Source organism: Berghia stephanieae, chromosome 6, assembly GCF_034508935.2.
Source record: "Berghia stephanieae isolate SIO BIC M18660-M18661 chromosome 6, UCSD_Bste_1.3, whole genome shotgun sequence".
NCBI lineage: Eukaryota > Metazoa > Mollusca > Gastropoda > Nudibranchia > Aeolidiidae > Berghia > Berghia stephanieae.
This window is the reverse complement of record NC_088365.1, coordinates 60,884,672-60,905,420: the sequence shown is the minus strand read 5'-3', so window position 1 is coordinate 60,905,420 and position 20,749 is coordinate 60,884,672. Positions and strand designations below refer to the sequence as shown.

General features: G+C 37.1%; 1 protein-coding gene across 4 annotated transcripts in view; it reads left to right on the top strand.

Annotated features, from left to right (window-relative positions):
- The window catches only part of LOC144975371 (uncharacterized), a 44,538-nt gene extending 24,860 nt beyond the window's left edge, over positions 1 to 19,678 (top strand). For 2 of the 4 annotated variants that reach the window (XM_078919377.1, XM_078919378.1), the window contains exons 12-19: positions 1,844 to 1,949; positions 5,321 to 5,491; positions 8,403 to 8,510; positions 9,718 to 9,797; positions 11,234 to 11,293; positions 13,430 to 13,516; positions 16,234 to 16,304; positions 18,315 to 19,678. In XM_078919377.1, the coding sequence (XP_078775503.1) occupies positions 1,844 to 1,949; positions 5,321 to 5,491; positions 8,403 to 8,510; positions 9,718 to 9,797; positions 11,234 to 11,293; positions 13,430 to 13,516; positions 16,234 to 16,304; positions 18,315 to 18,420 (789 nt within the window). In that variant the 3' untranslated portion in view covers positions 18,421 to 19,678. The remainder of the gene's footprint in view (positions 1 to 1,843; positions 1,950 to 5,320; positions 5,492 to 8,402; positions 8,511 to 9,717; positions 9,798 to 11,233; positions 11,294 to 13,429; positions 13,517 to 16,233; positions 16,305 to 18,314) is intronic. The other 2 variants (XM_078919376.1, XM_078919379.1) reach the window with 1 other exon arrangement.
- The last annotated feature ends 1,071 nt before the right edge of the window (positions 19,679 to 20,749 follow it).

The following is a 20,749-nucleotide window of genomic DNA, read 5'->3' as shown; positions in this document are numbered from 1 at the left end:
ACTGGTAAGGAGAGAGTTAAATTTATTGCTAAGCTGAGAGAAGATGTGAAATGTATGGAGAAATGTTTTAAAAAAAAGAGAGAAAAAAGACAACAGCTTAGAAAAAGAAAAAAAAGAAAATACCAAAGACGAAAGTTTCGCGCCCAAATATCTTCGTCAGCCAAATAACCAAACAGTAAATGTGTTTATACACCACAAATTATTATAATATATATCATTAGGAAAGCGACAGAAGAATTCTCTTTTTGTATGTGATGTATTCACCTTTAACTGTTTATATTTATTTCTTTTTTTTAAATTTTTTTTTTAAAAGACAAGGCTTGAGCTTTTATATACCTGGCCGTTTCCAGCTTTGTCTCTGTCGGAATAAAATGCAATATCGCCTAACAGGCGTCATGTCCCTTTCTACACGTTACGTTTTGGTGTTGGTCAGAGACCCCTTGTAAAGCGCTTTATGCACGTTTAGTGGATATTGCGCTATATAAAAAGCTCGAGTCCAACAGCAACACGAAGTATGAATGACGAGACGTGACGCTTGTTAGACCAAATTCAATTTTCTTTTCCGACAGAGGGAATGCTTTTAATCGCTAAGTAGGTACTTATTTTACACCTGAGTACGTTGAGAGAATGTGACTGTTTACAGTCCACAGCTTAGAGCAGACTAGTATCACTTTGACTAGTTTAACATTGGTGTAATGGACAATCTATCCTTTTTCGGACACATAGTAAGGAAAGATAAGAATGAATACCTGGCAAGTTGTGGAAAAATACCTGGTAAACGCGCCCGGGGGAAACAAAGAAAAACACTCATAGACCAACTGAAGGGCTTCACCAACCTAACAATCCAAGAGCTGTTTGAAAAAGCAAGAGACAGGGAGGAATGGAGAGAGATAATTCATGCAGTATCCGAACCCTGGACCAGGCATGGAACCTAGAAGAAGAAGAATGGACAATATTTTGCGTCATTTTTTTTGGAGATAACAATGAGTCCATATTGAATTGGGTTACTAGACCTGCAAATAAGTGCACGTCGGTATAGGCGTATAAAATACCGGCAATGATACAGGCATAGACATAAAATATTAAGTAAATAAATGTGGTAAAATGAAACAAAGCAATAGGTATTATAATAATATTGTTAAAAGTAAGAACAATTACATAGACTAAATTAAAAGGGCCGTACCTATATAAATGTAAAGATGTAGATGTTTAATAAAGTGTAAATAATGATAAAATACTCGTATAAGTAAATAAATTTAGTAGTAGATACAGTATAAGGAGTGGTATAACACTCGCTTTTGGATCTGAAGGTCCTGGGTTCGAGCCTTGCTCGGCGTATAGTTGAATCCTTGGAAAATGCTCTATACTCACATTCTCTCACCGTACTCAGGTGTAAAATGAGTACCTGGCCGTTAACAGCGTTTTGCCTCTGTCGGAAAAAAAATTGTAATATCGCCTAGCAGGCGATGTCTTGTCCTATATGTTACGTGTTGCTGTTGGTCAGGCACCATTTGTAAAGCGCTTAGTGGATATTGCTCTACAAGTTGTTTTTTTTTAATGGATGTTATCATTTTGTGTGTTTTCAGGTGGCAAATATAGATAGAATGCGCTTGGCCAAGGAGTTCACAACATTGCCACCTGGAAGTATAACGGACCAACACACAAACTCTGTGTAACCATGAACTTTTATATTCTGGTTAATACAGTTTAGTGAGACCAACTCACAAACGCGGATGGCAAAAACAATAACAAAGGCCTGATTGACGTCACCTGCATACTATCTATAGTTACTTTTAAAAAAAAAATTTAAAAGCTCAATACCATTTCTATTTCATTCCTACAGAGTGTTCTGACTTCGTTTCAAGGCATCGCACCCGGGGTCAGGATGGATATCGTGAATGATTTATCATCTCTCCAAGTTAAATTGGCGTACAAGACAGACAGCCAAGGTATTCACATTATGATTGTCTTACCGCCCACTATCTTTTCTTCTCTGGTTCTATCTGCCTAAGTTTCTATAAGAAAACTACACATTTTCTCATAATATTTATTTACCCCCTCTAAATATATAGATAGTATGCGCTTGGCTAAGAAGCTCATAACATTGCCATCCGGAAGTATAACGGACCAACACACAAAACTGTGTGTATCCATGAACGTTTATAGTCGTGTTAATACAGTTCAGTGAGAATTAATTACTCATAAACGCGGATGGCAAAAAACAATAACAAAGACCTGAGTGACGTCATCTTCGAACTATCTATAGATAGTATGCAGATGACGTCACTCAGGCCTTTGTTATTGTTTTTGCCATCTGCGTTTGTGAGTTGTTCTCACTAAACTGTATTAACCAGACTATAAAAGTTCATGGTTACATAGAGTTTGTGTGTTGGTCCGTTATACTTCCGGGTGGCAATGTTGTGAACTCCTTGGCCAAGCGCATTCTATCTATATATAGGGGGTATGCATGTATATAGATAGAACGAAGATGACGTTACTCAAGCCTTTGTTATTGTATTTTGCCATCCGCGTTTCTGAGTGATTCTCACTAAACTGTATCAACCACACTATAAAAGTTCATGGTTACACACAGTTTTGTGTGTTGGTCCGTTATACTTCCGGATGGCAATGTTATGAGTTTCTTAGCCAAGAGCATACTATCTATATATGCATATATATAGATAACTCGAAGATGACGTCACTCAGGCCTTTGTTATTGTTTTTTTTTTTTTTTTGCCATCGCGTTTATGAGTAATGCTCACTGAACTGTATTAACCCGACTATAAACGTTCATGGATACACGCAGTTTTGTGTGTTGGTCCCTTATACTTCCGGATGGAATAATATGAGCTTCTGAGCCAAGCGCATACTATCTATACTTTCTTTCTTTCTCTGTCCCCCCTATGTGTGTGTGTGTGTGTGTGTGTGTTTGTGTGTGTGTGTGTCATTTACTTCTCTCTTTTATCACTCCTCTCCTTACTCCTCTTTCTATAAGTTTTCCTCATCAATCTTCATCTCTTCCCTCTTTCGACCACCTCTGTCAATAACTTACCCCTTACCTGCATTAAATATCACCTCATCATTTTCTAATACAATACGCTTCAACAGCCGTAACGTCACTTCCTTCGTAATGATGGTAACTTAGTAACTGGCTCTAAACTATCGGAACAATGGCGGACGCCCTTATGAACTATTTCTCCAACGAGCATAAAAGCGTATCCAGAGGGAAAAAAAACCACATTATAAATCTGATAACGTTTTGACTTTTATACATTCTGATCACAAGACATATGAAAAGTTATAGCCAGCATGAAGAATAAAAAGTACAGATTTTCCTTGTTTAGAGTCACGATGGGCGCCGTTGCTGGGCGACGTGACATCAGGCTATTGAATCCAATTACCGTCTGTGTTATTTTAATGCATTATCGTTTGTTTTTGTTGAGTCTCACACACGAGGCGCTATTTACCCCCGGATGAAAAGGCCAACAATCCTACTGAGCAAACGATGCATACCTTTCATAAGGTGTGGTGCGGCTGTGTAGTCTAGTGGTATGACACTCGCTTTCGGATCGGAAGGTCCTGAGTTCGAGCCTCATTCGGCGCATAGTCGAGTCATTGGTAAAGGCTCTTTACTCACATTCGCTAGGCGCATAGTTGAGTCCTTGGTAAAGGCTCTTTACTTACATTCTCTCACCGTACTCATGTGTAAAATGAGTACCTGGCCGTTAACAGCGTTGTCTCTGTCCGAAAAAATTGTAATATCTCCTTATAGGCGCCATGTCACGTCCTACATGTTACGCGTTGCTGTTGGCCCTTGTAAAGTGCATTGAGCACGTTTAATGGATATTGCACTATAAAAAAGCTCAAGTTTTGTTGAGTCTCACACATGAAGCGAAGCGACATTATTTACCCCAGGTGAAAAGGCGAACAATACTACTGAGCAGCGATGCCTAGCTTTCATAATCTAAACCCGTGTAAGTAAATCATATAGACCATTCATTGCTCGGGTCGGGCTGTATAAAAGTGCACATAAAAGTGCACATAAAAGTGCACATAACAGTGCACATAAAAGTGCACATAAAAGTGCACATAACAGTGCACATAACAATGCACATAACAGTGCACATAACAGTGCACATAAAAGTGCACATAAAAGTGCACATAACAGTGCACATAACAATGCACATAAAAGTGCACATAACAGTGCACATAAAAGTGCACATAAAAGTGCACATAAAAGTGTACATAAAAGTGCACATAAAAGTGCACATAACAGTGCACATAACAGTGCACATAACAGTGCACATAAAAGTGCACATAACAGTGCACATAACAGTGCACATAACAATGCACATAAAAGTGCACATAACAGTGCACGCTATAGAGCATTCCACAAATTCATTAATCTACGCTTGACTAGAATTACTTCTAGACGCTATTTAGGCTATGAGCTTAAGTAGAATATTCACAACATCCGCCAGCCAAATTTAACATACCAACACACAAAACGGTGTGTAACCTTTAACGTTTATAGTGATATTGATGTAATTTATATTAAATAATTTATATTTTCTAGGTTACACACATCATTCAATTCTAAGCATCAGGTTTATCCGACATAACACCGTTTTGAGACATCGTTAAAAAAAATGAATATACCAGCTTCAAAAAAGAACAAAATATCAACAACCATGGAACGTTTCGGACTCACGACCCTTCTTAAGCCTCTCATAGGGGTCATACTCAATATTTCTCTGTCTTTAATCTGGATTTTTAGTAATGTATTGATGGTTTCAATGTTTTTTGTTGTTGAATCAAGCAGGTTTTTGATCCGGAAACGTGACGTGTTTGATATTTTGTTCTTTAATAAAAATAGAAGTTATATTCATTATCTGTTTATCACTTTTTACAGTCCACAGCTTCAAGCAGCGTAGTATCACTCTGATGTAATAATGTATCGTTGCGCATAGAATTTCTTGTGCGGCTGTGTGGTCTTGTGGTATGACAATTGCTTACGGACCGGAAGGTCCTGGGTTCGAGCCCCGCTCGGAGTATAATTGAGGCCTTGGAAAAGGCTCTTTACTCACATTCTCTCACCGTAATCAGGTGTAAAATGAGTACCTGGCCGTTAATAGCGTTGTCACTGTCCTAAAAGAATCGTAATACCGCCTAACGGGCGTCATGTCCCGTCCTAAGTGTTAAGCGAGGCTGTTGGCCAGGGAGCCCCTTGTAAAGCGCTTTGAGCACGTTTAGTGGATATATAAAAGCTAATTTGAAAATTGGAGAACATTTTGAGATGCTTTTTATTTGTCTGTTTTAGCTGCAGCCATAGCTGTCGATGATCCTGAGCCTTCCTTTCTGATTGCTGCCATGGAGATAAAGGAAAAACAGAACGCCATTTTGTTGTCCACGTCACAAGGATCAGCCAATGAAAAACCCGTTTTGTACTCTGACCTTGACCCCATCGTACGAGTAGAGGATAAATCAATAGGTAACTGTTTTTTGTGTATATTACTCGCCTTTTCGCAAAACAAATGATTAACTCACTCAATCTTAGAGATTTTTGATGATTTCTAAAATTAGGAAATAAATGTATTAAAGATGAGCATAGACATGGATAGTTTTATTCGACTGCCATTAACATGTAAAACTTAAAAGCATTAGCTTTGATACTACGCCTATAACTTGTCTCAGATAAATGTAATAAAATAGGCATGGGGTAAAAGTATCCCCGGGTATACAACGGATATAGTCGGTGTTAGGGTTGAGTGAGTTAAAATACATATTTTGTATGTTACAACGTTCTATGACTTGAAGTGAAGGATCTAATGGTTGCACACATGACGTTCAATATATATGGAACGGAATTGACGTCACTTAGCTCTTTATTATTGTTTTTTAGCCAATCATTTATGTGAGTAGTTCTCAATAAAGGATCATTGGAAACGCCACTATCACATTATCTCATTCGTAGCGTTTCATTCATCCTGTTTTGTTGACAAAGGGGAAACCCGAAACGTCCGCATTATCTGTTTTCGTTTATTAAATTGAAGCCGACATTCAATTTCACATTGATTTATATTCCATTGGAGTTGTAAACTCTACGTTATCATTTTCCCAATCAAGATTAACTCACTCAGCCCTAACACCGACTACATCCGTTTTTAACTGGGTTACTTTTATCCCATGTCTCTATATTACGTTTTTCTGAGACAAATTATCGGAATAGTATCAAAGCTGAAGTTTTTAATTTTTACACGTTAATGGCAGTTGAATAACAATATCTATGCACATGCTCATTTTAATACATTTTTCCCCCAATTTTGAAAAGTAGATTGAGTGAGTTATTTTTTCTAAAATTGAGCTTTATATAGCGCAATATCCACTAAATGTGCTCAAAGCGCTTAACAAGGGGTCCCTGGTCAACAGCAACATTTAACATGTAGGACGGGACATGACGCCTGTTAGGCGATATTACAATTTTTCGGACAAAGACAACGCTGTTAACGGCCAAGTACTCATTTTACACCTGAGTGCGGTGAGAGAATGTGAGTAAAGAGCCTTTTCCAAGGACTCAACTATGCGGCGAGCGCGAGGCTCGAACCCAGGACCTTCCAGTCCGAAAGCGAGTGTCATACCACTAGACTACATAGCCGCACAAACTGCGGGAAGATCTCGTTCTTATCATTGCTGCTCTCCACTGGGCGTCGTTGTGTTTTCACGATATTTAATATCAACAGGGAGGAGAAGATAACACGGTCTATGATGGGGCCTGCCGATAGCCGTGTTAAATTCACGTTTTGTGTTTTGCTTTTCATAGCATCAACTCGTACAATCTTAGTTGTTGCCTTTGTTTTGTTTTTTATCAAATTTTGTTGGAATACAAATGAACGCACACGATGACAATTTTATTTTTAAAAACGTGAGCAATATCCACTAAACCTGCTCAAAGCGCTTTACAAAGGGTCCCTCGCCAACAACAACACGTAACATGTAGAACGAGACATGACGCCTGTTAGGCGACATTACAATATTTTTTCGGACAGAGACAACGCTGTTTACGGCCAGGTACTCATTTTACACCTGAGTACGGTGAGAGAATGTGAGTAAAGAGCCTTTTCTAAGTACTCAACTGTGCACCGAGTGAGGCTCAAACCAATGACCTTCCAATCCGAAAGCGAGTGTCATAACCACGAGACCACATCGCCGCACAATAACACGTGAACTTAAATTTCGAAATGGAACAATTACAAGTACCTGGCCATGGTTGTAATATCGCCTAACAGGCGTCATGTCTATTTCTCCATGCTACTCGTTGATGTTAGTCCTAGACATTTTTGTAAAGCCCTTTGAGCACGTTTAGTAGAAATTGCTCAATATAAAAGCTCAATGTTTTTTTATCAATCCTGTTGATGCCGAGGTTGGACAATTGCCTTAATCGACCCGGACAGGCTTAGATCTGTTTTCAAATTTTATTTAGACAAATCGATGTAGCTGATAAAATAATCGCATGCAAACCCGAATGTAGTAAGGAAACATCCCCACCACCTCCCCCACCCCCTCCTCTCTTTCATTGTTTAATTCCTCTCTGATCTTCCCTGACACCCCTACCCCCTTTTCCATGTTATCAATCCTGTTGCTGTTCGTATGGAGTTTGGATAATTCTTTAAATTAATTTGTACAGTATTAGATTTGTTATCAAACTTGTTTAGATTAAGAAAACTGGTGAAAGAATGGCATGTACCCTCGAATATTGATATGTAACACAACAACTCCATTCCCCACCTCTCTTCCGTTTGTTTCAATCCTCACCCCACCCCCCCCCCCCGGCCCCCCCAGCCCTTTTTTTCTTTTTTCTCATTTATATCATTCCTGTTGATGATCAAGTTGGATAATTGCCTAAATTAATTAGGACAATCTCAGACTTGTTATCAAATTTTATTTAGACAAATTAAGGTAACTGATAAAAAAAAAACGTAGCATGCAAACTACAATGTTGAAAGATACGCCCCCCCCCCCTCACTCTCCATCCCACCCCACCTCCTTCTACCGTATCAATCCTGAACTGTTGTTGATGTTCAGGTTAGATAATTCCTCTAGATTAAATTGTTCACTTTTCGGTTCATCTTTATCATTGAATCTGCCCCGCTGTAAATTGGATAATAATGTGAAATTGAATGTAAGCTTCAATTTAATTACAAAAACAGATCTAATGAACGTTTCGGGTTTTCCCTTTATCAACAAAACAGGATGAATGAAACTCTCTCTCCCTCTTCCTCCCTCTCTCCTTAACATATAAATATATAACAAGTAAAATCTTGTAAAAAAAAAACAACCAAAAACTGCAGTGAACGATTAAAATGTCTCATTCTCATGTTTCAAATCTTCCTATTCCTTTACAGAGCTCCCTCTCTCCCTTGTTCACTTAAGCAGCTGGGTGAAGGACGCCGAGTTTATGTTGCCTTTCTACAAATCCCTGATTTACAGATCCTTACTGGAATACGTTATTAGTATGTCATAAGGAATACGTTATTAGTAAGTCATAGAGAATACGTTATTAGTATGTCATAGGGAATAAGTTATTAGTAAGTCATAGAGAATACGTCATTAGTAAGTCACAAGTCCTTCGTTATTTATAAGTCATAGAGAATACGTTATTAGTAAGTCATAGAGAATACGTTATTAGTGAGTCATAGGGAATACAACTAGTAAGTCATAGGGAATACGTTATTAGTAAGTCATAGAGAATACGTCATTAGTAAGTCACAAGTCCTACGTTATTTATAAGTCATAGAAAATACGTTATTAGTAAGTCATAAGGAATACGTTATATCTAAGTCATAGGAAATTCGTTATTAGTAGGTTATAGGGAATACGTTATATGTAAGTCATAAGGAATACGTCATTAGTAAGTTATAGGGAATGCGTTATATGTAAGTCATAGTGAATTCGTTATTAGTAAGTCAGAGGGAATACGTTATTAGTTTGTCATAGGGAATTCATTATTGTAAGTCAAAGGGAATACGTTATAAGAAAGACACAGGGAATTCGTTATTAGTAAGTAATAGAGAATACGTTATTAGTAAGTCATAGAGAATATTATTGGTTTTATTCTGCAATCGTTGAATAAAATTTTTATTCAACTCGTTTAAAACATTATTCAACGATTAGGTATTTACCAAGAAATGATAGGGTTTTCAAATGTAAGGTTGGAATAATATAACCTCTCCCTCCTACTCCTCCTCCTCCTACTCCACGTCCTTCTCCTCCTCTTCTTCCTTCTCTTCCTCCTCTTCTATTTCTTCTTTCTCCTCCACCTCCTCCTCCTCTTCCTCCCCCTCCTCCTCCTCCTCGTCCTATTCTATTTCTTCTTTCTCCTCCTCCTCCTCCTCCTCCTCCTCCTCCTCCTCCTCCTCCTCCTCCTCCTCCTCCTCCTCTTCTATTTCTTCTTTCTACTCCTCCTCTTCCCCCCTCCTCCTCCACCTCTTCCTCCCCCTCCTCCTCTTCCTCTCCCTCCTCTTCTATTTCTCCTTTCTCCTTCTCTTCCTCTTCCTCCCCCATCCTCCTCCTCCTCTTCCTCCTTTTCTATTTCTTCTTTCTCCTCCTCCTCCTCCTCCTCCTGTTCCTTTTTCTCCACCATCACACATTCCAATGTTAATAGCTATACATTTTTTCAAGCAATCCATCAGTTATATTTGTGTTCCTGTTTTGTTCCAGAGAAGCACATCTATACAGACGACTTCAGGCGATTACAGAACTGTTGGATGAGGCAGTTCCCATTCATTGCATCGTACGAGGTAAATCCATATCGATAGAAAATGCGTATTAACTTTCTTAAATATAGAAGGAATGAAATTGGCGTTACTCAGGTCTTTGTTATTGTTTTTAGTCAGCCAATTTTATGAGCAGTTACAGTTATCACTAAATTTTATCAATCAGTCAATAGATAGAAAGAAGATGACGTCACTCAGGTCTTTGTTATGGTTTTTGCCATCCACGTTTATGAGCAATTCTCACTAAACTGTAATATCCAGACTATAAACGTTCATGGTTAAACATTGTTTTGTGTGTTGGTCCATTTTACTTCCGGATGGCAATGTTGTGAGCTTTGCATACTATCTATAACGTTCAAAGTTACACATAGTTCTGTTGGTAGTTATATTCGGCTGGCCGATGTTTTGACTATTTTAACAAAGCGCATAACATCAATTGAAAATATTGGCAATGTATCATAAGCATTTTTTAAAATCCATCAAAGCAGGAGTTTTTCCCTGTTACTGTCGCCTTAAATAAACAAATGGTTTCTACCCTTTAGACAGGACATTTAATCTATTGCAAAGTACTTTCGGTCGAATCCTACAACTACAGATACTTTATTCAAAGCCTGGTAGACTGGTGTGTCTTTTTTACGAAACCCGACGAAACCCGCCGAAACCCGACAAAGTTATGGTAAGTGGGCATGTGAGTGAGTCAATTTCATTCCTTCTATATGATGCAAACGACCGTAGCCAAAAATGAGAAAATTGACGCTTTACCAGTCTGTAGAAAAACGTTGTTTCTGAAAATCATTTCAAATAGTCATTCTATGTTATTTTCTATGTGTATCCTTGAACATTTATAGTATAATTGATTGAATTAAGTAAGAACTAATACAAATGGCTGGCTAAAAACAAAAACAAAGAACTGAGTGATGTCAATTTCGTTCCTTCTATATGCTGTTTAAGACCGATGCCAAGAATGGACGCCCTATCAATCTGGAGCAAAACGTTTCTGTAATTCATTTCAAATCGTCATTGTATGTCATTTTATATGAGTATCCTTGAACGTTTGTATGGACTACTCATAAAAATGGCTGACTGAAAACAATAACAAAGAGCTGAGTGACGTCCATTTCGTTCCTTCTATATGGTGTTTAAGACCGTAGCCAAAAATGAGAAAATGGACGCCTTATCAATGTGGAGCAAAAGTCTGTTTCTGAAAATTATTTAAAATGGCCGATGTATGTCATGAACGTTTATAGTATGATTGATAGAATTCAGTAGGAACTACCCATAAAACTGGCTTGCTAAAAACACTAACCAAGTATTGGGCGACGTCAATTTCGTTCCTTCTATATGATGTTTAAGACCGTAGCCAAAAATGAGAAAATGGACGCCGTATCAATGTGGAGCAAAACGTTGTTTCTGAAATTCATTTCAAATGGTCATTGTATGTCATTGTTTCTTTCACACAGGATACTAGAGCAGCCATCGCTATTCTCGTAGAGGCCGCGACAATGGAATTGTTGTTTGAGGTGAGGCTTTTTCAACTAGAAGAGTCAGCTGTTGATATTTTCTAAAATCTTACATCCATACCTGGATCATCTGAGCATTTGTATAGTGTAACAAATATCCATTTAATTTATTCACATCGCTTTACAGATGTTCCCTAGTCAATAGTATTATACCACAAACCGGAACATTAATATCCAAAAATCTGTAAAGATGTTTATTCATAACAGTGCCAGACATAGCAGAAAGAAAGTTATCAAAATAGAAATAGTTTCAGATATATTTTTATCTTTTTCAAAAACATAATTGAGCTTTTTTTATAGCCAATATCCATTAAACGTGTTCAAAGCACTTTACAGGGGTCCCTGGCCAAAAGTAACGTTTAACAGTTAGAACGGGATATGGCGCCTTTAAGGCTATATTACAATTTTTCGGAAAGAGACACGCTGTTAACGGCCAGGTACTCATTTTTCACCTGAGTACGGTGATCGAATGTGAGTAAAGAGCCTTTTTCAAGGACCCAACTTTGTGCCGAGCGAGGCTCGAACTCAGGACATTCCGATCTTACACAAGTGACAGCTCCCTTATTAGTTATACATTAAAATCACATTGTTTTGCTATATACCCACGTCTGCAAAAGTAACTCGAAATTTGTCTTGAGTCGATTCGTTTGAGTTTTAAGCAACAAAATAGGCTTCAACAGTCATGATGTCACTTCCCTAGTAATGACGCATGGTTACTTAGGAACTGGTACTAAACTATCGGAACAATGGCGGACGCCTTTATGAAATATTTCTCCGACGAACTTAAACGTGTATCCAGAAGGGGAAAAAATTATAAATATGATCTAGTTTTGACTTTTATACATTCTGATCACATGACATATGAAATGTTCTCGTCAGCATGAAGAATAAAAAGTACCGATTTTCTTTGTTTAGGACCACGCTGCTCACCGTTGCTGGGCGACCTGACATCAGACTATTGAATCCAATTGAACAAAAGTTAAATCAAATAAATGAGCATTACCTTTGTAATATCTAAGCCAAATTTCATCATCATACATGAATAATCCTAAAAGTAACGACCACCTAAATAACACAAATTGGGTTGCTCTGCCTCAGAAAAGGAGGAACAATTTGACTCAACAAAGTCAGTCAACGTTTATAATAATATGATCTAGAAAATCGTGTGATAACTAGTCACTCATTTGGCAGCATAAAAAGAAACAAAAAATATTATCAGAGAGAGGTCCATTTAATTCACTTTATTGTTTACAAACAATCAACCATGCTTGTCCGACCACGTTTTAAGGTGTGTCACAAATTCCATGTTTTGATTGGTCAAAAATCTTCTGAATAATTTAGCTTCAACAACGTTTAGAGGCTCCTAAGCGTTCCTTGCTTGACGCTGTTGCTCCTTTATTCGTCTTTTGAGGAGATCACAGAAGTGCTCTGTAGGTTTGGGGTCTGAATTTTCTATATAGTGTTTTAATGTATCAACTATGTTGTTAATGGGGAAGATCTATATTAACTTCCATGTACTCGAGGCCATTGATCACATTACAAAATGTGCTCAAAGTGACCCACATAATGAAACGTGTTTACAGCTTTTTAAATATCTAACATCACAATTGGTCATTTTATTCAGCTTGATGCATGGGTATGTTTATAACTTTTGTAAACAAAGCAGCGTGTTGTTAAGAAATATCCAATGGGAGCGATCTATATTCATATTTTCGTCCAACCTAGTCATCAATCACATGATTTGTTGCTGTACAACGATTGGAAAATTCTCAATGTATCTAAACACGCTGCTTTGTTTATGAAAGTAGTAAACATACCCATGAGTCATGCTGTGGAAAATAACCAATTGGAGCGTTGGATATTTATCAAATTGGGAACACTTTTCACTATGTGGGTCATTTTGAGCACACTTTGCAATGTGACCAATGACCTCGAGAACATGGAAATGTAATATAGATCGTGCCCATTGTCGGACAGCAAAAAAAGCATATGATGGATGACCTGGTTGGACGAAAACATGAATATAGATCGCTCCCATTCATATTTTGTTTGTTACATATTTATAAGGTCCTGTTACATAACGTATTTGCTTTGATTTTCAATATTTTATAGATTGTTTATATTTTGCCCTAACAGAACAGCCTGGCTCGTGCAAATTCTGTTGTCCAGATGGGCGATTCATATTTCTACGAGAGACAGCTTGTGTACACCGCCTACGCCCAGGTAAACGGTATTTGTTAAAATAATATTAAAGAATTTTAAAATTCTAAACATTGTGACGAACAATTTCAAATCTGTATAATATCGGAGTGATATTGGTCGTGAAAATGGATTTGATATGAGTTTTTTGGTTCAGTGGTATGGCACACGCATTCGGATCGGGACGTCCAGGAGGCAGCGTGGCTCAGTGGTACGGTCTTTGCTTCGTGCCCGAAAGGTAACGAGTTCAATCACCCCGCCGCTGCACTGTGAGGCCTTGAGCAAGTCATTTCGCCCTAGCTCACTTTGCGGCGCTGCTCTACGGCTTACGTCTGGGTTATTCCAGTCTTCCCTTGGAATAGACCTAAAGACAAATTTTCCCTTTGGGGATGAATAAAGTACTGTTTTGGCTCTGTAGGCCACAAATAAAGGAGCATGACGCCATTAGGCGATTAAAATTATTTCTCAAAAAGAAAATTAAAAAAAAAAAAACAAAAAAAAAAGTTTGTTGCTTGAGACAAAAAGGACAAATGCGTACATTCAAAATCGTATAATCTATCTATTATTTTTTTAAGTAGACCTTCTTACTTACTTCCTTATCCGAACCAGCGACCACCTGATCTCTAGCCCTTCGGTCTTTAAGAAGACCTTCAGAGCCATTCGACCCATAGATTCGGAGTTTATACCGGGATAACCTCGGGCTGCATGGGTCTATTTGCTTCGAAAACTACTTTGGTTGTTGGTTTTGTTTTTATTTTTTTTTTATATGAGCGTTTTTTAAACGTGCTCAAAGCGCTTTACAAGGGGTCCCTGGCCAACAGCAACATTTAGGACGTGACATGACGCTTGTTACAATTTTTTCGGACAGAGACAACGCTGTTAACGGCCAGGTACTCGTTTTATAACTGAGTACGGTGAGAGAATGTGAGTAAAGAATCTTTTCCAAGGACTCATCTATTCGCCGAGCGAGGCTCGAACCCAGGACCGTTCGATCCGAAAGCGGGTGTCATACCACAAGACCACATAGCCGCACAAGGGCTTTTAGAATTTATTTATTTCACTTTTACATTGAGTACTTCCAAATATCACATTTGCCATTAATAGGACAAAGAACTAAAGCAATCGTTAAAAAAATCAAACAAACAAACAAACACACAAACAAAAAACATCCCTTTCCACAAGGTTCAATGTCAGTGTGGGCTGGTCTATGTTGACCTTCAAACTCTATAACCTGCCATTAGGTCAAAGCGATCCGTACACGGTACTCCATACCCCCTTGTGGCATATTAATCCAGGCACCTTGATATAATTACTTACCTATACAAGTTGTGTCATTATTTGTTTTCAATGCTTCACCAATTCCCTTCGTAGCACATTTGGTATTTATTTTCATTACACGGTACTTGACTACTATATGCATCTAGTTATTGTATCTATAAATGACTTAAGGCCTTTCGCTTCCTAATCATCCGATCGGGACGCCTCGGCTGCCTTTCTAATCATCCGTGTCATTTCCTTCCACTGTTCACGGTCTTTTGCTGTAGATGTTAATTTTGTTAGGTCTTCCTTTGATTTTAATACTTTGTTATTTTGAAGGCGTTTAAGGTCTCTATTGAGGACAGTGTGAATTGACGTGGGTGGTCTATCTTGATATTTCTTGTGTCCAGATGGGGTGAATAAAGTATTCATGGCTTTATTAGCTGGTATATTTCCATCTCTTCTGAGTATATGCCCAAAAAGCCTCCATCTTGTCTCCAGGATGTGAATGGATAAGGGTCTTAGATACATAATAATAATGATATTATATAATTTACTTCTTGATATCAGGTAATTATTTACATATAACTCAAAGACCGCGCATTGATTTGTTAGTAAATTACCCCAGTCGAAGCTGGGGGAGCAGCGAGGCTCAGCGGTTAGGTCTTTGCTTCGTACCCGAAAGGTACCGAGTTCGATCACCGGCCGCCGCTGTACTGTGTAACCCCTGGGTTAATCCAGTCTTCCCCTTGGAATAGACCATAGAGACAAGTTTCCCCTATGGGATGAAGAAAGGGGATTTTATATATTTATTTTATTTTAACAATTGACCTTCTATTATCGTTCCTTGTTATGAACAACATCAGAAAGCTGTTTTCACTCCATGACACTCGACATTTACGTAACTCCAAATATCTAACAGATTTGGACATGAATGAAAACGAAATTTACCGTCTCCTTACCAACCATAGGAAAATCGTCACATTCGTTACGATGCAACCTACAATTTTACAATTCTGAATTCTTTTGTACATAACAAAATTTCAAGACTTTTTTTATTATAGCTTTTGAAACTTGACAATGGCTTATTTTGCTGAACAATATTATGTATAGAATTTACTTGTTTCAGTAAGAAAATTATATTTTTGTGTTAGATGGGTGTGAAGTTTGGGGGGAAAACCTTGAAAATGGCTAGTCAGGAGAGAGTTAATGATATAAATATTATTCATTCTGATAGGCGGACGATCACTTAGTCTCCGACTATACTGCCATACTCTGGAAAGAAAACAAACTACATTTTAAAATTTGGCCTGAAAACTCGTCCTTCAAATATCGATCGATTTAAATGACCCTCAATATGGCAAACAAACAAAAACCCTCTCAAACCTGGGATTTCGCAAAGTCGCATGTTTGAGAGTATTTTGCGCTATATAGAAGTTCAATTTTATCTTTCTTAATCATTTATTTGTATTATCTTTCATTAGCCTTTCTGCCTGCCTGCTGGGCTGACCTCTGGGATGATCCAATGGAAAGGGTCCATACGGAATGACGTCTTGTAAGTAAAACTCAAAGCTTTGGTGTTCTCTTTTATTCATAAAAAAAAGAAATTTTATGTGCCCCTTCGCCTCAAAACGGTATTAAATCGGTTTGGTTAAGATGTTGAAAATTTAATTTATAGCCAGAAAGATGAGACTTGTGTTGAGATTGTATATTTTATTGAGGATATGGATACCATATTTTAGGGTGCCAATGCCAACAATTTAGAATTTTGACCAGTTTAACATTAAATTCGGCTTTTAAGTTTATGGTTCGTTCCGACAAAATACCGTTTTGAGATGATGGGTCACATATAGTACATGATTCCGAATTATCTGTTTACTTTTGATTTTTTTTTCTTTAGCCCTTTCCTTCTTTTGATACTATGCGTTTAGCCAAAAAGCTCACAATATTTCGCCAGCCAGGTATATCGTACCAACATACAAAACCATGAGTTACCTTGGACGTTAATATTCTGATTGATACAATTTTGTGAGAATTATTCATAAGAATGGTTGGCTAAAAATAATAACAAAGAGCTGAGTGACGTCAATTTCGTCCCATCAATAGGAAAATAGTCACATTCGTGACCAACACCTTATGACAGAGAGAGAGAGAAAGGTAGAGAGAGAGAGAGAGAGAGAGAGAGAGAGAGAGAGAGAGAGAGGGAGGGAGGGAAGGGGAGGGATGACGTATATTTTGAAAATGTTACAGTGAATGACATAATCAGTCGGATGGTGAAAAGATTTGAACTGAGATATTGCCAAGTTTAGTTAGAAGGTCAATTTTTAAAAAAAAATAAAAAATGAGTTCTTGTCATAAATGATTAAATCAACCCTTTTTGTACATCTTCGGGAAATATCAAAGCTTAATTTCACTTCTAAATATTTTTTACAGCTAGTAACGTTGAAAAAGTATGAAATTTGAGAAAAGTTGTTGGATACCTTTCCCATACATCTGACCATAATTTCATGAAAAAATCACATGATTTACTTCAAATAAAGATTTAAATGCTCTGGGGAGCTTATTCTTTCAGAAAGTGCAAAAAACAATGCAAATCCAAAGTTTTCACCTTCGGACTGATTATGATAAATATATACTTTGGACTTGTATTTGTGACCCACCGTCCCTAAACGGTATTATGTCGGAATGACTCGGGTGCAAGAAAATGAATTTATTGACAAAAAACATGAAACTTGGGGTTTGTTTCGATTTGTTATGTAAGAAAATGAAAACAGTTTTTCACAATGCAAAATCTCAAAAATTGGTATTTACTATCAATTTAATTCTTAAGTCACTATTCGGGGTCCAATTCACATCGACATAATACCTTTTCGAGACGAAGGGTCACATTTATTTGGTTGATTTGACGGACGCTGACAAGAGATTGGAAATGATTGTAAAGGTGCGGCTATGTGGCCTAGTGGTATGACATTCGCTTTCGGATCGGAAGGTCCTGGGTTCGAGCCTCGCGCTGGGCGCATAGTTGAGTCCTTGGAGAAGGCTCTTTACTCACATTCTCTCACCGTACTCAGGTGTAAAATGAGTACCTGGCCGTTAACAGCGTTGTCTCTGTCCCAAAAATTTGTAATATCGCCTGATAGGCGTCATGTCTCGTCCTACATGTTATGTGTTGCTGTTGGCCAGGGACCCCTTGTAAAGCGCTTTGAGCACGTTTAGTGGATATTGCGCTATATAAAAGCTCAAGTTTTTAAATGTTTGTTGAATTTTTAAAATCAATTGAGAGGTTTAACAGAAAATACTTATCACGCATCTAACTCACGGTCATTCTTATTATGCATAGAAATAGTACCTAACATTGTGCAATTTTTATATGGGTTACGGACATGTTTACATTGCCACATCCAATCAAAAATCACATTGTGTTTAAGTATAATAAGAATGGTCGTGTGATACATACGCGATACGTGATGCGTTTTACGTGATGAGTATTCTCTGCTAAACCTCTCTAATAATGCCATTTTCTTCCTTCGGGTTGAATCATGTGTTCATTTTTGTTTTCTTCAAGCTTGGACAAAATCTTCACCAAGCATTACAAAGGGACCCAGTCGTTCACGTGCACGCAGCCCAGTTGCTTCTTCTGGGCCCAGTCATTGATAGGAGAAGGACAATAAGTGGGCGATATAACATGGTATAAAGTAGACCTTGGAGAAGTACATTAAGTGGAATGTGGAAAAGGAAAATAAGTGGACTGCATAAAATTTTATAAGTGGACCTTGTAAAAGTACATTAATTGGAACGTGGACTTTGAAAAGTACAATAAGTGGACTACATAAAATTTTATAAGTGGACCTTGTAAAAGTACATTAAGTGGACCGTGGAAAAGGAAAATAAGTTGACTTGGGAAAGTACAATAAGTGGACTACATAAAATTTTATAAGTGGACCTTGTAAAAGTACATTAAGTGGAACATGGAAAAGGAAAATAAGTGTACTTTGAAAAGCACAATAAGTGGACTGCATAAAATTGTATGAGTGGACCTTGTAAAAGTACATTAAGTGGAACGTGGAAAAGGAAAATAGGTTGACTTGGAAAAGTACAATAAGTGGACTGAATAAAATTTTATAAGCGGACCTTGTAAAAGTACATTAAGTGGACCGTGAAAAAGGGAAATAAGTGGACTACATTACATTTTATAAGTGGACCATGGAGAAGCACATTAAGTGGAGCGTGGAAAAGGAAAGTAAGTTGACTTGGAAAAGTACAATAAGTGGACTCCATAAAATTTTATAAGTGGACCTTGTAAAAGTACATTAAGTGGAATGTGGAAAAGGAAAATAAGTGGACTTTGAAAAGTACAATAAGTGGACTGCATAAAATTTTATAAGTGGACCTTGTAAAAGTACATTAAGTGGACTGTGGAAAAGAGAAATAAGTGGACTTTGAAATGTACAATAAGTGGACTGCATAAAATTGTATGAGTGGACCTTGTAAAAGTACATTAAGTGGAACGTGGAAAAGGAGAATAAGTGGACTTCGAAAAGTAAAATAAGTGGACTACATAAAATTGTATAAGAGGAACTTAGAAAAGTGCATTAAGTGGGCCGTGGAAAAGGAAAATAAGTGGACTTTGAAAAGCACAATAAGTGGACTACATAAAATTGTATAAGTGGACCATGGAGAAGTGCATTAATCGGAACCCGGAAGATCCAGGTTTTGAGCCTCGCTTTCGGCACTTTCTTTGTTTTTACTTGGGCAAGAATATTTAATAACGCCCAATTTGCTCACTTTAAACAAAGAGGGTGATTCCTGTTGTCATCAGACATTTGTTTGATTGATTATCTATATTCTTCTATGGAATGACAATTCGCCGGCATCGTGAAAGATCCTTTTTTTACGATTTCTCAACAAAAAAAAAAAAGAAAAAAAAAAGATTTACTTAAATTTCATAATCAAGACTCAAAATTCCAGTACCAAAAATTGGTTAACTCCGATATAATACCATATTGAGTCTCTGGGTCAAATATTTAAAAGGGGTTATATGTTGATATTTGAAAAGTTATCCTATATTTACTATATTCGTTGTAATGTTATTCTCTATACGAAATCTTAAGAATACATGAAATATTTAAAAAATAAATCATGATCTTTTTCTTTATTTTAAAAGCAGCCCTTCAGAGCCATTAGGCCAATGGAGCTGGAGTTTCACCCGGTTTCTCAAGCGTGAATCGGAGTAAAACAATTGCTTGTCACTCTTTGGATAGGACGCTAGTCAATCATTAGGTACTTTTCGCCAGATCTAACATACCCAGCTACTCAAATCACTGCTGGTGGACAGGGGGGTCCGAAAAACATATCGACAACAAAAGGAATCGATCTAGGTCCCTTTGTGTGTAAAGCGAGTGCTCTATCAATTGAGCTATCGCGACCTCCATCAATATGTATATATATATATATATATATATATATATATATATATATGTGTGTGTGTGTGTGTGTGTGTATATTTGTGTGTGTGTGTGTGTGTGTGTGTGAAAAGCGTAAATCGATACTTTAGAATAGATAATTAACCCTCCATAAAAGGAAAACCAAATATTCAGAAGGAATAAATCATTGCCGTTCAACCGCTATATTTATTATTGTAAAGCGCATTAAGCACGTTAAGTGGATATTGCTCTATATAAACGCTCAATTTTTTATATTTTTTTTATCAATGATGTTATATGCTTATTTTATGGATTATTCATTATTCAATAAATATTTATTATTCAACCGATCTATGAAGAATTCATTTTCATAATTGTGAATATAATCAATTTGGTTTATTTCACTTGCAATGTATATATATATATATATATATATATATATATATATATATATATATATATATATATATATATATATATATATATATATATATATATACGTGTATAAGTGCTTTGATATGCATTGAATAGAAAGCGCTATGCTAATTGTAGATTATTATTATTATCATTATTATTA